The sequence below is a fragment of the Delphinapterus leucas genome, chromosome 16 (genome assembly GCF_059928025.1).
Source record: "Delphinapterus leucas isolate spDelLeu-1000000601 "Yukka" chromosome 16, BTC_Dleu_Yukka2, whole genome shotgun sequence".
NCBI classification, from domain to species: Eukaryota; Metazoa; Chordata; class Mammalia; order Artiodactyla; family Monodontidae; genus Delphinapterus; species Delphinapterus leucas.
Window position 1 is genome coordinate 71,336,001 of NC_143144.1, and position 20,078 is coordinate 71,356,078.

General features: G+C 55.9%; 1 protein-coding gene across 5 annotated transcripts in view; it reads right to left on the minus strand.

Moving 5' to 3' along the window:
• The window catches only part of AFAP1L2 (actin filament associated protein 1 like 2), a 99,187-nt gene that overhangs the window by 10,696 nt on the left and 68,413 nt on the right, over nt 1-20,078 (minus strand). For 3 of the 5 annotated variants that reach the window (XM_089898205.1, XM_022568699.3, XM_022568698.3), the window contains exons 4-10: nt 13,061-13,151; nt 7,390-7,595; nt 6,161-6,340; nt 5,379-5,468; nt 3,821-3,905; nt 3,226-3,330; nt 541-752 (exon numbers count right to left, since the gene is read on the minus strand). In XM_089898205.1, the coding sequence (XP_089754331.1) occupies nt 541-752; nt 3,226-3,330; nt 3,821-3,905; nt 5,379-5,468; nt 6,161-6,340; nt 7,390-7,595; nt 13,061-13,151 (969 nt within the window). Of the gene's footprint in view, nt 1-540; nt 753-3,225; nt 3,331-3,820; nt 3,906-4,622; nt 4,719-5,378; nt 5,469-6,160; nt 6,341-7,389; nt 7,596-10,294; nt 10,379-13,060; nt 13,152-20,078 lie in introns of all 5 variants that reach the window. The other 2 variants (XM_089898204.1, XM_022568702.3) reach the window with 2 other exon arrangements.

Here is a 20,078-nt window from a genome sequence, read left to right on the forward strand (position 1 = left end):
GGTGAACTGGGGTGTGTGCTTAAGTGCCTGTAAAGCCCTCTGGCTCAGGCCTGCCCGGCTCATTGCGAGGCATTAGGTCACCTCTTATTTTTGTAAATGTAACATCGAACAGAGGACGGGGAGTGGGAATAATGTAATTGTGTCACAAACCTTATTATTCCCCCCACCCCCCGCCAGATAAGCCCTAACAGTCAGCATTTTTATGTACTGGCCCCCATCTGGTGATACACAAACCCGCTTTGAGTCCCCAGAAAGTTTTTCCAGTAGCTCAGGGAGTTATAAATATTCCTCCTGCCCTAAGTGCAGGAAATAGCTCATTGTCCCGTTCCTATAACACAACCACCCTGAGGTCAGAAAGGGAATGGAAATTTTTTAAAAATGCAAACAATCTCAGGCAAAGGAAGTAAAAATAAAGGGTGGCTAAGTTGACTCTCCCATTGTAGGACTGCGGTCCTCAGGACCTGCGGCAAACAGCCGTGACCACGACCTCTGCCCTGGCCGTGCCTCCCCACTCCCACCCAGCCAGAGGGCCAGCGGTACCTCGAGCTTGGCCAGCTCCTCGCCATCGTGGAGGATGCGGAAGGAGTAGAGGTGGTCGGGGCTCGGGTCTGGCACCACCTCACAGCCCACCAGGCTGAGGGGCTGCTGGGCCGCCTTGCTGCGGTTCCGGTCCTGGTAGAAGTACAGGTGACTGTCCCTGACGGAGCACCAGCGCGACTTCCACTGGCTGTTCACCAGCACGTTCAGGTAACCTGCGGAGTGGGACGCGGCTTCAGGGCGGGTGGGTGGCTGAGGGCCGCCCTTGCCCCCGGACCCCTGGAGAGGCTCCTCCAGATCTCAGCTCCAAGGCTTGCCATGCTTTGCCCCAGAGACTTTCTTGCCTCGTAGAGGCTGTGAATTCTCCTTTGTGTTAGCTGCTAGATCCTTTGAAGGTGGGCAGCACCGTGCTACTGGGTTTTGAGAAAGGCCTGTCCGGAGGGAAGTGAGTCGTGCCTTGGCCTGGACCAGGCAGAGAGCGTGTGTGTGTGCGCGTGTGTGTGTGCATGTGTGTCTGCGTGCGTGTGTGTCTGTGTGTGTGTGTGCAGGACCGAGGCAGGCACCCCCACCCCGGCCTCCTTGTCTCCCTTCCCCCGCCCCTGCCAGCCCAGGCCACCTGCAGGAAGCTCGCCCCAGCCTGGGTGTCCTGGCCGCAGATGCGACCCCCTCACCTCCACAGCCTTAGTTCCCTCAGCTCCCCTAACACCTTGCCGTCCCCAGTCGCTGGGTCTCAGCCTGCAAAGGCCCCTCCCCCCTCGGCCAGCTCCTCCACGTCCTCCCAGAGGTGGCTGGCCCTCCTGGGTCCTGCCTTCCCTGCACGGTCGGCCTTCAGAACACTTGAGTCCTGGAACAGCGACATTCTCCACTTCCATGTCAGCCTCCCAACGGGACACAGAGCTTGTCAAGGGCAGGAACTTGCCACGTTCGTCTCCAGCGCCTGGTTCTGTGCCCCTTGGCCTCTCCACCAGGCAGCCCTTCTTTCTCCACCGGCACACAGGGGCTGCCAGTGCTGGGGTGCATCCATCACATAGGCCTTTCTTGTTTTTAAATGGTTGCATGTGTTGGGTTCAGCTTCCTCCCAACTTAGGTGAATATTTACGGAGCTGACACCGTGTGCCAAGCACAGCCTTGTCCCTGGGGCTGGAAAGATCAGTAAACATCCAGTCTCAGGCCCCTCTGCCTGCCCCACACACCGTGGGTCGACATCTCTCTGTGCTGCTCACCTTCCCACGGGCACTGGCTTACAAAGCGGATGCCTTCTCCATCCTAAGGGACCGGCAGCTGCTCTGAACCTTAGCCGGGAAGAACTAGGCCCATGCAACAGGGTCAAAGTACACGGCCACCTTCGCACCCAGTCCAGTGCTGGACAGTCAGTGGGGATCGTGAATTTCTCAGGGCCACGAGACCATCACATCAGAGTAGCAAAGTAGAAGAATGTGAGCCCAGGACCTAGGAACTCTGGCTCATTCAGGCAGGCGCCCCACTCGCCCATCACGATTCTCTGGACCAAAGAGAGGCAGGGAGCTCAGGCACCGAGTCCTGGGAAGGAGAGTAGCCATGTTCTCTCTGGCCCTTCCCCAGCCACAGGGGACAGGAGCGTGCTTCCCTGCTGAGTAACGGCCAGCAAGAACCCAGCCACATCGCGCAAAGCGACTCACTGGGACCAGGCTCCCAGGCCCAACACCGTGCCCTCTGAGGCCACAGGGGCTGGCAGAGCTGGGCCGCCACCCGGCAACCTGGCCACAGAACCAGGAGACTCCAAAGGCAGGGCCCTGTCTGCTGCCTTCCTGTCGCTCCAGCCCACAAGAGCTGAACTGGGACTCAGGAAGAGAGCCCAGGGCTGGTACACGGGTTCCATGAGGAGGAGGAAAAGGCCCAAAGATGGAGAGTAGTGGCCTTCAGGCTCCGGGGCGTAAGTATAGCAATGAGCTTTGAGTTGGAAGCCAGGATGTTTTCTGGGAAAGGTCTCTCTCTCTGTCTCTCTTTCCTGTCATCAGTTTCCTCAAGGCCGAGTAAGGGCAGCAGAGATGACCTGGAGGGCCTCCCAGCACCCACACATTCCCTCTGTACCAGCGACACGGGCTTTGTCATCCCCTTAGCGGGTCTTACCAGTACCCCCTCAGAGTCTTTGCTCCTGCCCGCGGGGGCCATCCCAGCCCGTTTAGCTCCCGCCCGGCCTTGGCAGCTCAGGTCCAGGAAGCCATCCATCTCTGTCTACAGAGTAAGAAAAGTTCTTTCTGTCCCCGAGTCCTTGTAGCTACTGAGACGGCACAGTGTGTGGTGACGGGTATAAGGCCATCATCTCTGTTGAGCTGTAAGCTCTCAGGACCGTGTCCTCCGCCTGCTTGGGCCCCTTTCCCTAACACCGTGCCTCCCGTGCTCCATACACATTGATCGAATGAACATACAACTTTAAAGACTGTTAGGAGGACGGCCATCAACTACCCTTCACTTCCGCACACTGCAGCAAGAGGGTCTGGTGAGGCTTTATAAAGGGCTGCCTGCAGCAAAGATCAGCAGAAACCGTGGACTGTGGGCTCACCCGCTCAAGAGCTGCTAGAGCAAAACCCCAAGTCCCTGCCCTGGCCGTCTGAGCCGCCTTCCCGGAGACGGAGACGGAGACGGAGACGGGCTGCGGCCCCGCGGGGGGCCCGCCCTCTGGCCCAGGAGGAGGCTATTGAAGCTTACTGGATGTCTCGAGGGACCTTTCCGGAGGCTCCAGCGAGGTAGATTTCTTCCTGCCCAGGTTCATTAGGTTGCTCAGTTTGAGGCCAGCAGAACATTTCTTCTTGACTGTCAAGATGAGAGGAAAAACCTTCAGCCCTGCACACAGCGCTACCGCTGTGCCCTCATGGATGACGGAAAAATTAGCAGACCTGTCCCTGTCCCGTCTGCCCCTCCCTGTGCGCGCACAGGTCTGTGCCCCAAACTCGGATCCACAGGCCAGTCAGGTGTCTCTAGAGGCACACCAACCTCTCTTACAGAACATGTCAGCACTGGAGAATCTTTACAGACTGAATTGGCTCAGAGAGATCTGAACTAGGGTTAGCAAACAAGAGATGAAAGAATATTCTACCCCCAGCAATTCATGAAACGTAACTTCAGTTTGGTCCTCTCTCCTTTTTTCCGGGATCTATCAGCTATATACTTCTGAGCAGTTTAGAAACTGGAGGCATGCTGGAATGAGCTGTTAAAACTCGGTAGGGTTGAGCCAGACAGCCGAGCCTCAAAGCCCGGGATACCACCCCTCCCAACCCTAGGCTGAGAGCCAGAGCGTTTGTACCATCTTTGGTCTCTGGGACCTCAGGGTGGCCATCTATGGAGCTTCCATACTCCGAGGCTGACAGGTACTTCTCAGTTACATCTGGCTGTGGAAGAGAGAGAGACAAGTGGGTGATCTTGTCTGGGAATGGTTACCTGGGCGACCACAATTTAAGGGAAAATAATAGATGACTCTTGGGTGTAGGCTAGGGGTCACCTTGGAGTCCAAGTCACTGGTGGGGCATGGCCAGGCTTCCCTGGGGCTCCCTAAAGGACCTGCCTTTGCCTTCCCTTGTGAGGTTCCCCACCCCATCCCAGAGCATTGTTTCCTTCTTCAGGCCACCGCATATCCTTGATAGTAAGTTCTCAAGATGACTACTCCACTTGGTGTGACAGCGGCTCCGTAGCCAGTGGGCAGGGCAGGTAGCCAGCCCCAGGGTGCACGAGAGTCAGCGTCGCAACTGAAGCTGCGACCCACCCATACCAGGACGTCTTTTGAGAGTTGACTGTACTACCAGCGTGCCAGGCTTTGCAGAAGAGCTGGCTTGTCCTCACAGGGTCAGACCACGATTCTAATCCCACCTGGAGCATTCTCTAGTGCAGCAGGGCCTCTCTGAGCCCCAACCTGCATGTGTATAAAATAGGGATAACACCCCTGTCTGCATTCTCAGGGCTGTTGGGGGACTAGAGACAGTCCCTAGAGTAGACACTCAGAAGATTCCCATCAGGCTTCTTCTAGAACCACTGACTCCAGAACCCCTGGAAAACAAGCCCAGCGACTCCCAACCAACAAGGCCTTCGCTGAGGACCAAGGACGGCAGTACCTGGCCAGGGAATCTTGTGTGCTGGGTCTTTAGGGAGAGGCCTTGTTTCTCACCCCAATGTGAAGGAATCTCCAAGTTTACTCTGGCTTTGGTTTTCTTGTCAATGACCAAGGAATGAATAAGAATGAAAACATCAGCCCCTCTTCCGTCACCCTAGAAGGCTGTGGGTTTTCCTCCATGGGGGTGGCCCGTGCCTTCCAAAGGAGCCGAGAGCCTCCTCCCTGCTCAGGGCCTCTGCCCACCCTCTGCCTTCCTCCCTGCTGGGGGTGGGGACCCCAAGATGAGCCACAGGGACCCTCTGTGCACAGCAGGGTTCCGGGCACCCACCTGGGGACATGGAATGTGACCCCGCAGTGACAGCCCTCCCCTCGGCCAGCACCCAGCCCAACTTTCTCAACTTTGACCCTAAAGCAGGGCTCCCACAGCTCCATGCAAATCAGCAGTAGGGCCCTTTGGTTGGGGTCCAACACCCAGACAGTTGCCTAAGTGGGAAGGAAGAGCCTCGAAAAATCTCCCTGCCCAAGAACGGAGGCAAAGTGACTTTTGTCCCAATAAACCTTCCCCCAAGCAAGAAAATATTGTAGGCTGTCATTCTCATCAGTTTCCCTGCCAAGCTGAAGCTACTGCCCTTAGCCAAGCACTGTACGTTTATCAACTGGGCTGACGCGCAAGAGCAAAGCTCCCTATCTTAACACCTTGAATTTTATAGAGACAAAAATGGAATTGAACTCTCTTTCAGGCAGGGTAGAGGCTTACTTTCGGACAACTCGGGCGCTGGGCATCTGGGGTGTACTGGCTTCCCTCACAAGCTCCTTCAGAAGGCAGGCCACTCACCTCCTGGATGACCTGAAGGAAGAGGAAGACCCTTCAGGCCTGCAGCCACGGCCAGACCAAAGCCGGAGCCCCCCTAGCCACATGTGGCCTTGGGACCCAGCCGGGGAGGGGGCGTGTTCCCGAGGCCTGTCTCCTGCAGGCCCCCAGGTGTTTGGTGGCATGCCAGGGAGGCAGGGGGCAGGGTTGGCAGCAAAGCCCAAACAGGGTGAGGGCAGCCAGCCCTCAGCTCCTCTCACCCCATCCTGGGCAGGGGTGGCTGTTCACTGCGGGCGTAAACACCCACATTTGCCAGATGGCTCTCTGGCTCCTGGGGGCTGTGGGGCTCACTGTGGAGGGTCTGCATGCTGCCTGGGACTCAGGCCTGGACGCTGCCTTGGTCCAGGCCAGGCTCCCAGACATGCCTGTCAGAGTCCACCCCAGCTCCCCGGGAAGGAGCCTTTGAACTGGCTGGCGATGCCTCACTGGAGACCACAAGGCAAGTGGATTTCAGCTAGAGCCCGAGTCCAGGTATCTGAGAAGATCGCAGACATAGCCCTGCGACCCATTTCCCTAAGGCGGATTGCTACCACCGACGACGCAGGAAGCCCTGCGAACTTGAAGGATCATAGACACTTCACCCCCAACCACAGCCATCCCTTTGAAAAGGCTGGGGAGCCCCAGAGCGGAGCAGGCCCACCTCCCCTGCAGCCTGGCGCCTCCCTCACCCTGAGCCACTGCTCAGCTTGGTCCTTGCTCTGCAGGCCCAGCACGATCACGTCGGCGCTCACGGGTGTGATCTTCAGCTTGTGCTCCTTCTTCCGCACTTGCTTCTCCTTGTGCACCACACTGCTGCCCAGCAAGTTCACGTCCAGCTGAGGACTGTGGTCCTTGGAGGACTTGTAACACTGGAAGAGGGGAGAGGCGAGACGCTGCTTGGCCAGGTTCTGCAGAGGAGAGGGCCGCTGGGCAGGGCAGGACCCGCTGAGGGGTGGGCTCTGCACGACAAACCCAAAGGCTGGACACCCCTGTGCAAGTGCAGAGCTGTCACCTCCAACACTGGCAACGCGTGTTCTCGGCGTCAGAGTGACCAGGCAGCTGTCTCTGTCTCCCTCAAGCCTCTTCCTCCCGCTTGCCAGAGAGGCCCCAGCCCTGCTCATCCAAGCTGCTCTAATCCCACTGCAGACCACACCGGCTCCTAAAATGTGTCCTCTGCAGGCAACTCCCACCTCTCCAGGGTGGAAGGCACTTTTCCCAGTTCTCTGTCTCTCTGCTTCTGTTCCTTGCTCGGCTTCCCCACTAAGGGGCCCAAAGGGGATGAAGGCCAAGTTTATCATCCGATTCGTTAGGAGACGATGTGTTAGCAGAGAAAGGAAGCGACTCTCCTCCCTACCAGAGAAAATGCGTTACCCCTCTGTTTCTCACTGTAAAATGGAGGTTCTTTACAGGGCTGCTTAACGGGACTACCTGAAAAACACCTGCACGCAGCAGGGCGGGTTGTAACCAGTGAAGAAGGGGTGTTTATAATGACTCCATGGAACTTCACACTGGGACATAAAACCAAATTTAAACTTAAAGTAACAAGAAACGGGGCTGTGGTCAGAGTACTATCTTCTGATTCCCTTATGGGTCTCATCTTATAATCAGTCACCTGCCTGGGCAGCAGGCTCCGCCCCAAAAGGACTGTAAAGAAGAAGGAGCCCACAGACCAGGGGACAAAAAGATCCCCGGAAAAAATATCTGTACGATGGGATCGGTGGGGAGGGGAGGGGGCAGTCGTCACAGACCCCTTTGAAAGCCTGCTGGAAGTACTAGTCCTTCCTACGTAAGAGAAAGCACGTTCATCCTCGCACACGAAACTCTGCTGGGGAGAAGCAGAAACCCCCTGATGCGACAGGCTCTAAGCACCTGGCATCAGGGACCACCCGCACCTCCACTCCGGGGAGAGGACACTCACCAGGAGCCTGGTGTCCTTGATCACGCAGAGCTGCTTGGCCCACTGGCCCAGCCACTTCTTGCGCCACAGGAAAGCACAGATGCGGGCGTCACGCATCAGCTCGATGCTGGCCTCGGGCGAGGGCCACTGGTAGGGGGCCGACTTGCCCTTGCTGCTTTCGTCCTCGTCGTAGGACTCGTAGGAACTGCTCACGGCCTCTCCGTCCTCTGCAAGGAAGAGCCCTCCGTCACAGTTCCAGCGAGCACGGGATGTTCCGAAACAGGCTTTGCTCCTTCGGGAGGGAGGGGAGCAGGCAGGGGCATCCAGTGGTCCCCAGGCTACCCCGCCCCCTCCGTGCCCTTGGACCAGCCCACAGTCACCAACCACACACCCAGGCGGACTTTCCGGCCCCCAAACCCCTGAGCAAAGCGCCTTGGATGCTGCCTCCGGCCGCAGACGCAGGTGACGTAAAACCAGGAGTCTCCCTCTTCCTCCTCAAATCCTGTCGCCTCAGACCCCGTGGAAACCTCTGACCAGACGCGGCCCTCACACGCCTGCTCTTGAGAGGTCCAGCGCCCCTGCTGGGGGCCTCCATTTCTTCCGCTGAAGGATGAAGCAGTGGGGTGAGATCGCTTCTAAGGGCCCAGGAGGAGAGGGTCGCCGTCTGAGCCCAGAGCTGGGCGAGCCTCCAGCAGCGGCCCACTGGGCCTGCCCTGTCCCTGGTTCTGTCCTGGGAGCAGCAGGAAGCTGTGGCTCCGCGGAAGTAAAAGATGAAAACAAAGCCCATCAGGAGCTGGCCCTCCGGGGAAGGCGGCCACCCTCGCACTCCTGAAGGCTCTCCTCACAATCGCAGCCCTGCTGGAAATCGGCTCATCTTCCACAGGCTCCGTTCTCTTTCCCTCCCCACAGAGCACCTCCCGTCAAGAGCTTAGCATCTTCTGCCCATCCCCACCTGCTACCCTTCCTTTCTAGCAATGAGCCACCCTCACGTTTTTATTCTGTTTAAAAGAATCCCAAAACGCACCAAATTGCACCCGATCCTGTGCCCGCTCTGCATGCCTCGGTTTCTGCCTCCACCACCCTGCAAGAATTTCTCTGTTCCCCTGGCCTCACTGCCCTATTCAAGGCCAACAAAAACTAGGTGCAGAAAAAAATCAATCAAACCCCGAAATGCAGGACACGGAGAAAGGAGAACCTCAGGATCCAGGTCCAACCCCTGGCTCAGCACAGGAATCCTGTCTGTCATAACCCTGCCCCAGCCTCTGCTTGAATCCCCCCGTGGACGGGGAGCTCATACCGCCCAACTGCTGGACAATTCCTTCTATTACTGGGCAGCTCTAACAGAAAGTCCCACCTACTTCCCTGTGACTTCTACAGACACGTCTGTCCCCTTGAGTCACAGTGAATGAAACCTTTCTTCTGCACATTATCCATCAGAAAAGAGACAGCCCATGGGTCCCCCATCTTCTCTTCTCCAGAAGCCTCTTAAACTACCTGCATAGCTAGGTTCCTGCAATACTAAGAAAACAGAACCGCATTTGAATTAGAATGAGGCCACGGCCACAGTTACTCTGGCTACAATGCCAATGAAAATGTGTTTTATTTTGCTTTAATAGTTTTAAAAATAATACCTTGACTATTTTAATATCAGTCATCTTGAAAAGCAGTGTGATACTACTCCCCTTCCTGGCTTAATAAAAAAGTTGCATAGTTCACAATTTTATACCTATTAAATAAACAAAGATTGAAAATAGTGGTGCTACCCAGTAGGGGACCCCCCTGAACTCTCTCGTATGGCTGGTGGCAATATAAATTAACACCAGCCTCTCAGGAAACAACCTGTCAGCCTGTTGTTTCGAGCGCCATAAAAACATTCATACCCTTCGACCCAATAATCCCAGTCCTGGGAGTTTATCCTAAGAAACTAGTTTTTAAAAAAGGAAGGAAGGGGGGAAGGTTACATGCATTAAGGTATTTATTCAAGAGCTATTGAAGAGTCAGCAGAAGGAGACTCAGGAAAGTCTGATTTCATCCAGCGCGCACCATGCAGCCATAATCAGTGAAAGCTCTGAAGACCAGTCTGCAACTTGAGAATCTCCTCAAGATAAGATGGTAAGTGAGAAAGCACAATTAGAATTATCTATACAAAGAGAACAGTACTGAAAGGCTCAGAGAGAACTCAAAATAGTTGGTTTGATCTGGTGGTAGGATCAGGGTGATTCCGTAAAAAATGTCCCCCTTGTCAGCACTGCATTAGCTGCATAATAAATGAAATAAGAATGATGTAGTCATTGGGATAGCTCTTTCAGTGATAAAGATTAATAAGCGAGGCTACAGAGTTTAGTGTGAAGAAGCTGGCCGAACTCCCCCCACACCCTGCCCCTGGCTGTTTTGTACTTCTGGGGTTGCCCCACATGTTCCATGGAGAATTCTAATATCTGCCCCTCTGCCTCCAAGGGCGATGGGGATGCTACCTGGAACAGCTTGGAGGAAATCTAGGGCAAATGTATTGACCATTTTATTTATCTCTAAGAGTGATCACGGCCCAACCATAAATGTAGGGTATTCTTAAACAGGTACTTGGCTTCTAGAGGTTGCAGGATGAACAGGAGTGAAAGGCAGGATGCTAAGATAATTCCATACCCCTGTTTGCTGTCCCCAGGTGGAGACTGCACCCACTGTGTCCTGTGGCATGTCCTCGGGAACACAGGGCAGGACAGCCATGCCACGCTCTGCGTCCTCTAGCCGTCTGTTCAGATGCTACAGGCAGGGGTCTGCAGAGGGGCAGCACATGGCGTGCGCATGCAGAACCCATGCAAGAGGACGGGAAGAGGGCGGCAGCCACCCTCGGGGCATGCACCCCGCCTCAGAGAGGGCCAGGCAGCAGATGGGATCACCGGCATTCCCGCTCTGGGACAAGCAGTACCCAAGGTGATCGTGGCGTAAACGACTCCTTCAGGCACCTGTGCCCATCTGGGGACTCCACTGGGGGGAAATTTGCCAGAATGATCTGTGTGGGATCCAGAAGAACAGACAAAGGCAAGAGGAAGAGAGAGAAGATGAAGAGAGCGGCAGTCCCAGATGCAGAGACACAAAGAGATGTGGCGACGCGGCTGCCCTCCCACCAGAAGTTAGTGCGTTCCCATCGGAGATGTGGGCTTGTCAGGTGTACCCCAGCCTGGCCAAGGACGTCATTTCCCAGCCCCTTCCCATCCAGAGATGTGACTTCCTGCCACCAATGGAATGTGGATAGAAGCACTAGGTGTCACTCTGCCTGGTGCCTTTAAGGAGCACATAGAGGTTCTCCGCCCTTTCTTTGTGGTGGATTCTGTGGCCTCAGAAGGTGACCGAGCCCACGCTGGACGGAGCCTGCTGACCAGTAAGGCCCAGCTGAACTACTCCGTGAGTGAGGATCAGATTTGCACTGGGTTACTCTAAGCTGCAAGAGGGGTTGTTTGTTACAGCAGCTGCCGTTACTGATGTCTACTGTCTCTAGCAGGAGACACCAGCAATGCAGGAGCTCTACCTAATAGCTCCTGCACAGGCCAGCAGGGCACTTACTAAACTTGTTCAGAGAGAGGACCTGACCCAGGGAAGCAGTGAGCGGACTGCTGATAAAGCAGGCCAAGAGGCCAAGCAACTGGTCTTTTTCAGGAAGTCAGCAAAATCGCTGTTGGCCAGAGAAGTAGAGCAAGGGGCGGGAGTCCGATGGTCATTTCTGCTGTTGTGACCTGTGCATCCCACTGGTCAAACAGGTGTGGGGGACAGCAGGCAGGAACCAGGGGCAGGCCAGCTTATGATGCAGGGGAGGCCCCCTCTTCGTGGTAAGTATGACCAGCTCCCCACAAGTCATCCTCCGTCCTCGAGCCGGCAGGGGACAAAAGGCACCTGGGCTTCTCCCCACCCTCCTTGCTGACCTTGTGATGACCCCCTGGTTCTGGATAAAACCAATATGAACTCCCAGTCGAGAGACAAACACCGGGATCCTTCTGACTGCCTGTTTGTGTCGAGATGAAGTGTCTGCCCCACCAACAGGCCCCCGGGAGCGTCTGGGAGGCAGGCCCCGGCTGGCACAGGCCACACCCGAGAGAGATGGGCTTCAGACACATGGAGGTGCTCCCCGGGGTGAGTCACTGCTCCCACCTTCCAGACGCACCCAGACAGCCCCACCGCGCTCTCAGCTCCAGTCTGAAATCACAGTCCAGCCGGTGACTTGGCAACACCTCACAAGCTAAGTGATGTCTGTCCACAAAGCCAGCCTCTTAGAATAAAATTCCTTCGGGCCAAAGAAGCCCTCACCTCCCACACAGTTCCCGGGACCACAGACAGTAGGTAAAGTGTGAAGAAAGAGGACAAGAATCCCATGTGGCTCCAAGTGACTGGTCCCATCTCATCCCAGGGCCAGTTCTTTGTGACACCAACAAGGTCCCCCCCTTCGGCCAAGTTCATTCCCACCACCAGGGATCCTTACCACTGACATCTGCAAGTTGCTTTATGCTTTCAAAGACCTTTCACTTACAAAGGAAGGAAAGAGAAGGAGGTAAGAAAGGGAGAGTGAGGGGACCAGAGTCCAGCTACCTGGGAGAATGGGGTCACAACCATCTCTTTCTTCCAGAACCTTCAAGGCCTTTCTGTGTTATAGAATCCCCACAACGGGAGCATTTCTATTTCTGATCCAACCTCATCAGGCTGAGAACCACTGGCCGAGGACAGATGGCTCCAGCGTGAGCCCTGCCCCCATAGCAAAGGCCATCTACCTAAGTTAGGTCAGCCACAAACAACCCTCCCCTCCAAAGGCTGGAGAAAAGTCTATTCAGAGAAAAGCCGAAGTCGTTACCAAGGCCTACAGCTGATTTCTGTGTCCCCATCTCCCATCTCTCTCCCCCAACCCCACCTGCTCCTGCCACAATGGCCTCCAAACATGCCAAGGGCTCTCCTGCCTCAGGGCCTTTGCACGTACTGTGCTCTCTGTTTAGAAAGTTCTTCCTGCAGTTATCAGCCCCACCCAGTTCCCACTTCATTTGGGAATCTGCTCAAGGTCATGCTATCAGAGAGGCCCTCCCTAATCTAAAATAAAATCCTTCTCCTGCCCCAACCCAGCCCCTGCAGCTTTCCATCCTGACCTGACACATCCTATGTTTATTTGCTGTCTGTCTTCCCTCTCAGAATCTAAGTGCCGTGACCACTGAACCCCACTGAATCCTGCGTGCTGCTGAGCTCCTGATTCCTAGAAGCATGCTGGGTACATGGTGGGAGCCCAGTGACTATTAGTCCAGCGAAAGAACCTGGGAACTGGGCTCTGGCTCAGCCTGACCACATTTCCATTGCTTACGGGGCCTTGTGCCTCTCGGCCAACACACCTCTTCTTTGTCACATTTCTGTGCTGAATCAAGCAACATCCAGGCAGGACCACAGAAAGCATCAGACACAGTAAACCAGCTCCTTGTGGACCACCCCAAGCCCCTCCTTGCAGGTGGGTTGGGTCTGCTGTAGGTCTCAGCTCCCCAGCAGACCAGAGGCCAAATGCCCTGTGGCCAGTTCTCAATTCGGGCCATGCTCTCTAGTAAGAGCCACCCAGGCTGCCCTGTGTTTCTAGCCAGGGTAAGTGTGCCGGTCCCAACCAGGGGAGTTGGCACTGGCATCCGTGCAGGAAGTGATTGGACCCCCTCCAAGCCCCGTCCCCAGGATGTACCATTGAGGGATGTGTCATATGGTTCAGCCTCTTCATAGTAACCCTCTGGAGACTCGATCTTTGGGGTGGAGAGCTGTTTCCGTTCTGGAATCTGTGGTATGAACAAATAAAACAAACATTTTCAGATACGATACACTGGGAACAACTTGGAATTAACCCTTTGGGTGGAAGGAGAGGGAACCAGAAGAAAAAAATGCCCAGCTTGGACGTCAAGCAAGTCGAGAGAGAGAACAGGGATTATCGTGACTCCCATCAGCCACCCCATCCATAGTGTTTGGTTTGCATCCAGTTGGAGGGCTGTGGGCGCATTGCTTAACCTCACCAAGCCTCAGCATTCCCCCCGCCCCCTGCAAAATGAGGCTCCGATGCCCACCACACACACAATATCATTGTACACATCATGACATGACATAACACACTTGAAAGGCCAGATGGAGTCAGGCTGTCATGGTAGCTATGATGGCTTCTGCATAGAATACACTTTCTACAAAGACAAGGGCTGATCAGGGGTACACAGAGGAAGAGGACCTGGCTTCTAACTCCCAAACTTCTCCCATAACAAGTTCAATCACTTGCTCAGCAGATACTGGATGGCTCCCACGGACTAGCTGAGGGACACATCCAGATGGTCAGGAGTCAGTCCTGAGAAAGTCTTAACTAGGTGCTCACAGCTCCTTATCAAGTGCTTTAATAGACAAGGTCAGAGCTCCATGGGAGCGTGGAGGGTGTGATGAACATTTAGGACCAAGGAAGGATGCTCAGAGGACAGGACCACCCAGCATTTCTTACATGGCATAAGGGTGAATGAGCATAATTTGAGTAGAATAAAAAACATATGCAGGGCTTCCCTGGTGGCGCAGTGGTTGAGAGTCTGCCTACTGATGCAGGGGACACGGGTTCATGCCCCGGTCCGGGAAGATCCCACATGCCACGGAGCGGCTGGGCCCGTGAGCCATGGCCGCTGAGCCTGTGCATCCGGAGCCTGTGCTCCGCAACGGGAGAGGCCGCAACAGTGAGAGGCCCGCGTACCGCAAAAAACAAAAACAAAAACATATGCAACTGTGGAGAAGAACAGAGCATGAAAATCGTTCTCTCCTCCAGTACTCCATCTGTAAGATGGGCACTAGACTATGAAGGTGATCTCATAAGCAATAGCAGGGGAGAAAGAGAGGTGGATGGTGGCATGAATATTACTATATATAGGTCACGAACACGTAAGTGTCCATCCACACAAGTCTCTGATGTCTTTCTGAATCACGAAGTCCCTGAAGAGGGCCAAGGGAATATTCGTGATGAGAACAGAAATGGCAAAAGCTGAAGTGCATTCCCAGTCCTGGTTTTGAGAAGTCCTTGCGCTGGGTGTTCCACATGAGGGGCAAGGCCTGGACCTTCGGGCGGTGCCAAGTGAAGACAAAGGAGGCTCTTAAGGTAAAGGGGGTGCAGGGAGATCGTAGGAGACACAGGGCCCTGACCTCGGACGGACCCCTGGGCTGCTGGGGATTCCTTGCCCCACCAGGAAGAGGGGCAGGAGGTGGGGAAATCTAGAAACCTTTGCCTGGGAAAATGAGCTTCTTTGGGGGACCTATGACAGAGAGAGCTTCCCTAGTCCTGGCCCAGGCGATGGTGGGAGAACAGGCAGCGTGGGCTCACGTCCCCGTGGGACAGTACTCAGCAGGGACCACGGGGGCGTCGGTTCCCAGCTTCCCCCGGGGGGCAGAGTAATGCTCCTGCAGCTGCTGCACAAAACCAGGCTCCCCAGAGCCAAGTCTTCTGTGGCTTGGCGACTAGAGCTATTTCTATGATCTCTGGAGTGAATGGAACTAGGTTTGAATCCAGCCTTTAGGAGTCCATAGATTTAACCATGGGTATGTGACAGCCTCTCTCGGTCTCACTTTCCCTCTTCATAAAACAGGAATAGTACTGGAATTGTCGAGGATTCAAGGAGACAAAACGTGATGGTGCTTCCACAGGGCCTGGTGCGTATCCAGTATGAGGAGGCTGTTGTCATCGTTGTCTGGGGGCCTCCACAACCCAGGCGCCCTGCAGGAGCCAGGTTACTGGATTGCTGTCCGGCAAGCTGAGACAGGTCCACATGAAGAGGGTCAGCAGAGGCCAGGCCACCACCTGGCTCCCATACCACGTCCTTCGAACTCCATCTGGCCCGACGCTGAGAGAGCTGACCCAAGTCCCAGAGGCGGGCTCTGAGCAGCCTGCAGCCCCAGCAGGTGCGACACACAGCGTGCAGGAAGGAACAGAATAATCTGCTCATTTCCTAAGCAGCCCAGCTGCGCTCCGGGCCGGCTGCGGAAGGGCGACGGCTGTGAGCGGTACCTCCGGCCGGGCTCCTCGCCGGGGCGAGGGCCTCGCACATGGTGGACACATCTGGTAGCTGCTAGTGGACGATCCTTCGCCTTTGCTGCCCCTGGCCTGGAGAGACGTTTCTGCTCCTCTCGGCCATTCCTGGCCCCTTGGTCAGCCAGAGAAAGGGCTGCCTCTGAGAGCCTGCTTCCTGGGGTCTGAGGGGAAAATGTCTCCTTACCTGGGCCCCGACAAGGTCTCTGCTTTTGGGTCCTGGGGCTCAGGCTTCCTGAGTGGGCTGGGCCTCCAGCTGCAGCCTCCAAGAAGCCCCACTCCCCATCACGGGGTGTGGGAACCCTTGTCTTGGTGAGGGCGTGGGGATCCCATCCGGAGGGAAGCTCTGAGCACCCAAGGTCTGGCTCTGGTCTGGATTCCCATGATTAGAACAGGACAGAAGGGGATTGAACCCTCCTGTGGGAACTCCTGCTGGGTCATTATCCCCCCAGGGGGCCTGCCCTCCCATCTAGGAGTTGAGCACCAGGGGGTGTTTCTTGAGAGTCTCCCAAGCCTCTCACTGTGAAATCATCTGTAAATGGATCTATACAGAGAGGCAGATAGGGCAGCGGGGCAGGAATCTGACCTTCGAGGCTGGGTTCGAATCCTGACACTGGCACATCAAGCTGTGTGACTCTGGACAACTGACTTGACCTCTCTGGGCCTCAGTTCCTTTGCTATAAAATGGGGAGAGTAGAAGTACCCGTCACATGGGGTCACTGTAAGGATTAAACTGTGCTCAGCACTATTAAATAATAAATATTAGTTCACTAACCTTCAAAATAAGACATAAAAATATCAAAGGGAGAAAAGGTGCCTGTATGCATGTTTGGTGGGGGAAGAACAGGCGTACTCTGGGAGGATACAGAGGAAGTATTTGGGCATGACCTGGCTTATAGCAAGCTCAACTGCCTTAAAGAACAGGACAGCCCCTGTCCTCAAGGCGGCCAGGGCAAAAGATATGGGCCTGGGTCACATTAAAGGACAAAACGATTCCAACAATTCAGAAGAGAGTCACATAATTACACAGGCGCGATGGCCTATTATCAGAGGTCAGAGGAGCAGGAGATCCTAAACTCCCGGAATTAAGAATAAAGGAAAGTTATCATCATGACGATGAAGATGGTGCACATTCAACGAAGAAGCAGAACATGTGTGACTTCGGAACCTGAAATAACTGAGGGTTCACAGGAAGGGACAGGGAAGAAAGCCACCCTGCTCAGCGTGACTTGCCAGAGACTGGCAAACTTTACCTGTACAGAGCCAAACAGTCAATACTTAGGGATTTGCAGGCCATTCAGCGGCTCTGATCTCAGCTCTTCTACCCTGCTACTGTAGTGCAAAAGCACCCATAAATAATACACAAATGAATAAGCTTGGCTGAATTCCAGCAAAATGTTATTTACAAAAGCAGGTGGTGCAGGATTTGGTCAGGGGGCTGTACCTGGCCAGTGCTGATTTAGATGAGACACAGAGCTGAAGATGCGGGGCGGCCCAGGTGACCTGGGGCATCCCTGCAGTTCTGAGCAACCTGCCCCAGAATGCACTGTGGAAGCTTCCGGGGTGGGGGCTAGCGGATCCAGCCCGAGCTCCCCAGACCAACCATGGTGACGGCCTTCCCTGCCCCCGCAGAGCAGCCTGCAGAAGTCCAGCCCCGACGCGTGGTCAGGCCTCAGAGGGGAGGTGGGCGGAGATGGCTGCCCAGGCCAGGAGCACAACGGTGCCAGCAGACGTCTGTCTCTCGGAAAGCAACCGCCGCACCTGGCTGTGCGGACCGTGGCCTGGAAGTGCCACGGCTGCTGAGTCACTGGCCACACCCACGAGATTTGCTCCAGACCCCTGGCTGCCCCCTCCAGTGTTGGACGGGCTGAGCCTGGGACAGAGGCCACGCTCCCGGCCCAGCCCTGGGCACTGAGGACCCCAGGCAGATACCCAACTTGTGCTACAGCCACCAGAGAGCCCGGGGCCAGGCATGCAAGAGGACAAGCCACCGTGGTGCCCTGAAGCTCCTGGGTCAGGGTGCGAAGGGACACGGCTTTCTCTGGCCGAGGAAGCGAGGTCACAGGGCCAGCCAGGCTCAGGCTGCCACGCTCCCTCCCTCCCAAACTACTTGCTGTTCTGGTTCTCCCCCTCCCTGTGAGAGCCAGAAGACACAGCTGTTCCCCGCTCCGCCCTGACGCCGCTCCTCTGGGGGCCTTGGACTAAGTCTTCAGCCAGACTTGACCAGAGAGGAGGCTGGAGGGGAGCAGGCGTGTGTGGGCAGGCAGGGAGGACCCCGGGTTCTGCACCCCCCCCTTCCTCACTCCACATCCAGGAGGCCCTGGGGTGGAGGTGGGCGACTGGGACAGAACTAGGAGGGACCTAGGAAAGGTCCTTCTCAGCAGAGAAATTCCACAAGGAGCGGAGACTGCCAAGGCCGCTCGCTCTGCTGGAAGTTGCCCCACGGCCTGGAGTATGTCCACGGGAACCGTCACCACGCATCTGAAAGGCCACACGTCTCGGGTGGTGGTGTCTTTCCAGTGCCGCAATAGGTTCCTCTCGAGCCTCTCCTGGTCCCGATGGCCCACAGACACAGCTGATGCCGGGAGTCCGCTCCAGGGGACGACCACAGTCCTGGCCTTGATCGGAGGCCCTGCGTCTCACACCCCCGAGCCCTTGGGGCCTCTGTGCCAGGGTCACAGAAGGCTAGCAAGGGAGCACAAAAAGCCAGCCAGAGTCCCGGGGCTGCCGGACTCTGTGACCACGACCCGGCCCCAGACCCTGGGTTCCCAGTCCACCAACACGTTCGTCAAACACGGGCTTCCAGAGCGAGTCACCGCTAAGAGGCTCCACCAGGTGAACGCCCCTCCCGTCTGGTGTGGAGCCCTAAGCAGCTAGCTGCCCCACGTGGGCCGGGCAGTGGCACCCCACTGCGCAGAGGCCAAAGGCACCCTGGTCAGAATCACACATGAACTCAGGCTAGGAAAGCTGCAGCCCTGGCTCAGAGCAGCCACCTCTCCTTCCCCCCACCCGGCAAGGGGTGCTTGGGGCGTAACCCGAAAACCACAACACCTCCCGTCTGCTTAAAACCAGCAGCAACTGGATGGGAGCTGAGAGGCCATGCCCCCTCCCCAAGTCCCGGCGCCAGAAGTGAGGGGAGCCTGCAGCAGAAAGGGACACGACTTGTACCTTTACTTGGCTAAGAAGCCGAGCTGAAGTCCGGGAGGCCGCAGAGTGGCCCAGAAACCAAGAAACTGCATACAAATCCTGGGCCTGCTACCTCCCAGTGGTGGGATCGTGGCCAGTTGTTTTAACTCCCTGAGCCTCTGATTTTTGGCAGGTGGTGGGAGGACATGTTTGTGTGCCCGGAGTGGGCAGCGGCTCAGAGCATGGCAGTCACTCACGGCATCAGCATACTGGGGTACCCAGGGACTAATGCTCAGTCCATCAAGTCCCAGTCAGCCTGAGAGGAAGGGTCCCTGCCAAGCTGTCACCCAGCTCCAGGGGCTCCTGCAGTGGGATGCTGCCCAGACACTCCAGGCCTGCCCTACCAGCTGTGAGAGCAGCGGGAAGAACCGTACTGCCCCCAGGAAGGCATGAGTGAAGGGGCCAGTCTGGGGACGGGACCCCCTCAGTGGTGACCTGAGCCTACGGATCCGGAGATGGATGGCTTGGTGGGAGCTCAGTGACCGTGCAGTCCCACGGTCCCAGAAATCCTTCCCAGCCAGATCCTAGCATGGAAAGAACTTGGGTTCAAGTTCTGCCACTTCAAGGCTGTGTGACACTGGGATATTATAAACCCACTGATTCTCGGTTCTTCACCCATAAGATGTAAATACTACCACTCACCTCGCTGAATACTAATGTGGTCTGCCACGCCCCCTGAATAAGGGGAGCTTAGGTGTACGTTCCTTTCATTTAAACACCAGGAAACAGAGGGCCAGAGACCTTAAATAACCTGCTCAAGGTCAAGGAGCTAGTACCTGGCAGAGCTGGAATCTGAACCCAAGTCTGTAGGAGTCCATAAATCCATAAATCCATCCATCCACAAACATGCGTGTGGCCTACTGTGCGCAGACACAGGACATGAAGCAGTAAACGAGACACAGTCCCTGTTCCAGGGAGCTTACATCTACTCTGGGAGGCAAATAATAAACATGGAGGGGTAACTGGGTGGTGTGGCAGGCAGTAATGGGGGCAGGCACCGAGGTGGGATGCCTCACATGGGTAAGTCAGGGAAAGTCTGTCTAAGAATGTCTGAGACAGGAGGAGGGGGCAGCCTTTGAGGGGCCAGGGCCCGGGGACTGCAGAGTCCCTGAGGCAGGACTGACCACAGGGAACAACCCAGGAACAGAAAGGAGGCTGGTGAAGAGCAGATGCAATGAGGCTGGAGGTGCAGCTGGGCCAGACCGTGTAGGCCCTGGGGCCACGTGAAGGAATGTGGATGTTCTGTCCCAAGTCCAGTGAGAGCTCTTGGTGGGTTTCAAGCAGGAAGTGGTGTGATGTGGTTTACATTTCTGAAAGGTCACTGTGGCCTGAGCTGGTGCCCATGTCTGTACAAGGCCCCGCTCATGGGGTGCTGGTGAAGAGCCTGGCGTAGCCTCGGACACACAGGGACCCTCATCTCACACTGCCGTTCCTCTTTGCGCTGAGCAAATGATGTCACCTGCTAGCACGCTTACTTGTC